At 35.3% G+C, this 4570-nt stretch overlaps 1 protein-coding gene across 2 annotated transcripts; it reads right to left on the bottom strand.

Moving 5' to 3' along the window:
- Window positions 1–217: 217 nt before the first annotated feature.
- LOC110903991 (BTB/POZ domain-containing protein NPY4) lies at window positions 218–3104 on the bottom strand. Of its 2 annotated transcripts, none has more exons than XM_022149796.2 (5): window positions 2811–3104; window positions 2265–2561; window positions 2072–2141; window positions 882–1997; window positions 218–807 (listed from the first exon to the last, which is right to left on the bottom strand). In XM_022149796.2, exons 2-5 carry the CDS (start codon window positions 2324–2326, stop codon window positions 340–342), a joined length of 1716 nt encoding a protein of 571 aa, XP_022005488.1. In that variant the 5' UTR covers window positions 2327–2561; window positions 2811–3104; the 3' UTR covers window positions 218–339. The 2 variants fall into 2 exon arrangements, with proteins under 2 accessions (XP_022005488.1, XP_022005489.1); XM_022149797.2 differs by lacking the exon at window positions 2811–3104 and adding an exon at window positions 2680–2780.
- Window positions 3105–4570: the final 1466 nt, after the last annotated feature.

Raw genomic sequence — 4570 nt, 5'->3', positions numbered from 1 at the left:
ACGACCCGACCCAAACCGATACCGATCTAATGCTCACGATATGTACCGCCGCAACGCGCGGACTATTACCCTAGTTATATATTAAGTTAAACGTCTATACCAATGTTTAGCTTGAGAGACATGTTAACTATAGCAGCTTCTATTCTGTTAGTGTTAATGAGTTGTTGGTATGCATTTTTTGTTTTTGTTTTTTTTTTTTTTTTCTGGTACTACAAGCTTGATATAAATCAGATTAGAAATTGATAATACGTGTAAAACTTGGAACATATGTCTGACAAAACAACATCATGGCTACATTCTAAAATTCTACAAACTTAATACAATCATGCTACAGACACATTAAGACGTCGAATGCCGCCTACTCCTCGAAGGCGTATTCGTCTTCGTTTCACGTGCACTTGTGGAACAAGGGCTCTCCGATGTATCCGAACTCTCATTATCACTATCCTTATCTTTGCCAGTAAACAGTTTCGATAATATTCTTGACGACATAAGATGCATACCCTTCGACTTCTGGCTACTGTTCCCACCTTCGCTTATCTTTAAACCCGCTAATTCCCCTTTTAACGTCTTCAGTTCTTCACTTGTTGGCACCGAATCCCATTCTTCTTCTGTGTTTGTAGTGGCGGATCTTGAGCTCCCAGTCGCACTGGCCCGCATCTGCTCGAAGAAAAGGATCTGCACCACGACGCGTAACGGGAGTCTTTCGTTTTGGATGGCGTGCATGCAAGCCTCTGCTGATAATTTTCGACAATCCATTAATCTGCATAGTTTCTTTCTCTCGGTTTTATTGATCCCCGGGTGTTCCTACAAGTTTCAAGATTATATTATCGTAAAAAGTCAAAAGTAACATAAGACTTTCTTTGAATTTAGTCATTTACCTTAAGGAACATGTCGATTGCGCGATAAATTCCATCGTGTGAAGGCCGAGATAGAGTCGACACCATGTCTGCAAGATCGGTAAACTTTAATAACGGTAAATCGGGGTTTCTAGCAATTTCAGCGAGGTACAAATCGATAAGCTTAGCGACTTTGACTTTCGCTCCCGAGTCAACAAACTTGACTTCTAGAAAGCCGTGTTCATCACCGTGATCGGCAACCTGATCCTGCATCACGAACGTTTTCACGAGTTCTTGAACCAAATCGACGTCAACATTCACAAGATCAGCAACCGATGCATTCTGCAGCTGTTGACCAATCCGTTTGACCAATATATCCTTCTGCGTTTCCCCACAATCTAATCGAACACATTCTTGCAACAACTGAATCAAAAGATCACAAGAAACGCTATTTCTTTCTGTTGGTAGTAAAAAGAGAATCGTTTCAATCAACAAACGGTTTTTTACATCATCCCCTTTCTTTAACTTCCGGTGCAAATAAGCTTTTAAAGATTCACTAACAACATCAAGGCTTACTCTTCCTTTCGCCTTAATCGTTATTATGACTCTTTTATACAAATCGATATGAAGATCACACAAATCTTCAACCCACCAATCTTTCGGAACCGTTAACTGTTTCCTAACACCGTTATAAAGAGGCGATTCAGTGCCATTTTCATTCGATATTTTCTTTCTATTATAAGTATACGACCATTCAACTCTAGAAGGATCCATCGAAGCTTTTGAAGATATCGAATCCAAACAACGATGAACAACTTTTAGTTCTTCAGACCACGGAAGAAACGATTTTGTAGTTTGAAAAACAATAATCGAATCTTTCCACGTTCTGAAAATGCTCGAATCCAGAAAGACTTCGGTTTTGTAAACGAGATTTCCTTTTTCTACGCTTTCATTCATTTCTAAATACTCTGCTGCACATCTAGCCGAGACCACATTGTATGCGTTTAGCGTGACCGTCATACCGTAACAAAACTTAGCACATATTTCAAACGCGCCCGGCCCACCAGGTATGTCGTGGAGTTCAAGTTCGTTGGTGTTTTCTTCGCTTGAAATCGCTAACATGTTCTGTAAACGAGCACTTTTCGACAAAAGGGGAAACTGCATCCAAAGTGTTTTCAATTTTTCATATGTTAATGAGTATGATTTTATAACTTATTATGTAAATTGCTTACCTTGTGCAGATAAAACTTGATGTTACCAACGTTTACAACCACGTCGGTAGCGAGCTCGGCTGCTACATACCTAACCATAAACAAAAAACAAAAGTTTAGACACAATTAAGATTTGGGATTCCAACATATCAATCATATGCTACAATACATAAAGGTAAAGATTAAATTAACAAGAAAATGAATTGAAACTCACCGCGTATTCTCGCCACTGGATTGAAACAAATCTGGCTTTGATCCAAGTTTCATAAACTTCATTGTGAACACCTAAAGGCTAAAATCCCCTGTTTTTATTGATCAGATTAACTGATTAAAGTACACTGCAAAATGGGTGTATTTGATAATTTTGATTTCTAAGATAAACAACAATTCAAGGGTCAGCCAGAAATCAAAGAGATGGTTTCAAGATTTCTTGAAATAAACAGGGTGGAACCAAATTTCAAGATCTAAGCTCAAAATCCGCAAAATCTTTGTTTTACCAATAAATGGGTACCTGTAAAAAGAGCCAAAAAATGATCTTGGTGTGAGTTTAAATGGACCAATATATTATATCAATAAGCAACAAACAAGCATAAACCTTTTTTTTTAATTATAATAATACAGGAATATACCACTATGCACACATTTAAATGTGGACTTGCATAGAAACCAATAACTTTGTTTCAAAGATTGAAGAATGAACTTATAATGGTCAACAATAAAGCATTAAAATTGATTAAGCAAATACAACAATAAAGCTTACCTTAATTATCTTGAAACCCCAATTGCTGAATTGAATTAAATGTGAAAAGGACAAGAACCCAATTCAAGATTTAGTGAAACATGAAGAATCAAACAAAGGAGGACAGTAAAGGTGGAGGCTTTTTAGGAGAAGAAAAATCTTGAATGGTTAAAAAAGTGTGAAAATGGATCGCACGAATTGGGGGTAAGCTTAGCTAAAAGGGAAGAAAAGGAAAAGATGAAAAAGACGAGTTGGTTGCCAGCCACTAAAGCAACACTCTGTACTCGAAAAAAGCCGATGTTTTTGATCGGAATGTCCCCTTTTTCCCTTGGTTAAAGTATAACGGTTAGCTGTTCTTGCCTTTCTTTTTCCTTTTTTTTTTTTCTTTTTTTAACGTCCAATAAAGCTAGGCCATCCGGATACACCCATATGTAAAAGGTGAGTCACGTTCGCGATCACAAATAGCGTTGGTGACCTGATCTGTCACCAATTTCAAGGGAAACCATCATCCGAAGGCCCACTATGGTAAAACCTCTGGTCTACGCATGACATTTAGTCACAAATGAGACACCAATCGTGACCTCCTATAAAGAAAATCATCCGGATACTTACATAAATATATTTTAACTACAAACTGATCTACTCCTAAATACTTTTGTATCTGTAAATATTTAAACTATTCACATGTTAGATAGAAAGAAGACACCCTACTACCATATCGTGTCTCTTGTGAGATTTATCATTTATGTAAATATAATGTGTATGGTATTTTTCACAAATGAAAATACACATTTAATTGGACATAAGATAAGATAAAAAGTTTGATTAAAGAAGACACCCTACTACCATATCGTGTCTCTTGTGAGATTTATCATTTATGTAAATATAATGTGTATGGTATTTTTCACAAATGAAAATACACATTTAACTGGACATAAGATAAGATAAAAAGTTTGATTAAGACTAAATTGAATTATATAATCATTTTATTGTTTTGACCCTCATTTTTTTTTCACACATATTAACTTTGGAAAATATCTGGTGGGAAAATAGGACATAAGAGATGGAGAAATGAAAGAGAAAAGGGAACAAAAATCATTCTATTCCCGCTCCCCTCACGATCTTAACTTATTTGTAGTAATTTTTAATTCAAATGTTATCTTTGTGTATATTTTATTAATAATATAATTAATACATAATTACTTAACTTTTTATTTTCATATATAAATACATAGTGATAGTGAAGTGACTAATTTATAAGGTGTGTAATATTATGTTTACTAGATTATTAGACTCGTGTACTACACGGGTTTAAGGATATAAATTTGTAAATTATTTAATTATATATTCTATTCATAAATTTACATAAGTGAATTTTTTACTGTAGATGATGCACAGTTGGTCATGTGTAAAAAACCAATTCTCTTAGAAAAAAACCAACTTTACATAGAAATTGTCCTATACTTTTCGTCATGGCAAAACATTGGGCGAGAGGAGTCTATCTCTTTTCAATATAAACGGAATCTTTCTATTTGGCGGTATTAAACGAAATCTAAGGATAAATGTTCAAGTGTTATTATTACTTCCGGAGGATAATATGAGTGCCCCAATAACCTAGTCACCTAGTGATAAGACCTGTAGTCGAGTTCCATTACATAAACTATTCTTTCAATGAAGATTTGTTGATAACGTCACTAGAATACTGACCTTTGTTATTTACCAATGGTTTGGCAAGCCTAAAAATATAACTCCTATAGGACATCCAGTGAGTATAGACTTGT

This window comes from Helianthus annuus, chromosome 14, assembly GCF_002127325.2.
Source record: "Helianthus annuus cultivar XRQ/B chromosome 14, HanXRQr2.0-SUNRISE, whole genome shotgun sequence".
Taxonomy (NCBI): Eukaryota; Viridiplantae; Streptophyta; class Magnoliopsida; order Asterales; family Asteraceae; genus Helianthus; species Helianthus annuus.
Note: the sequence above shows the minus strand (reverse complement) of the source record. Positions and strands in the feature narration are given on the sequence as shown.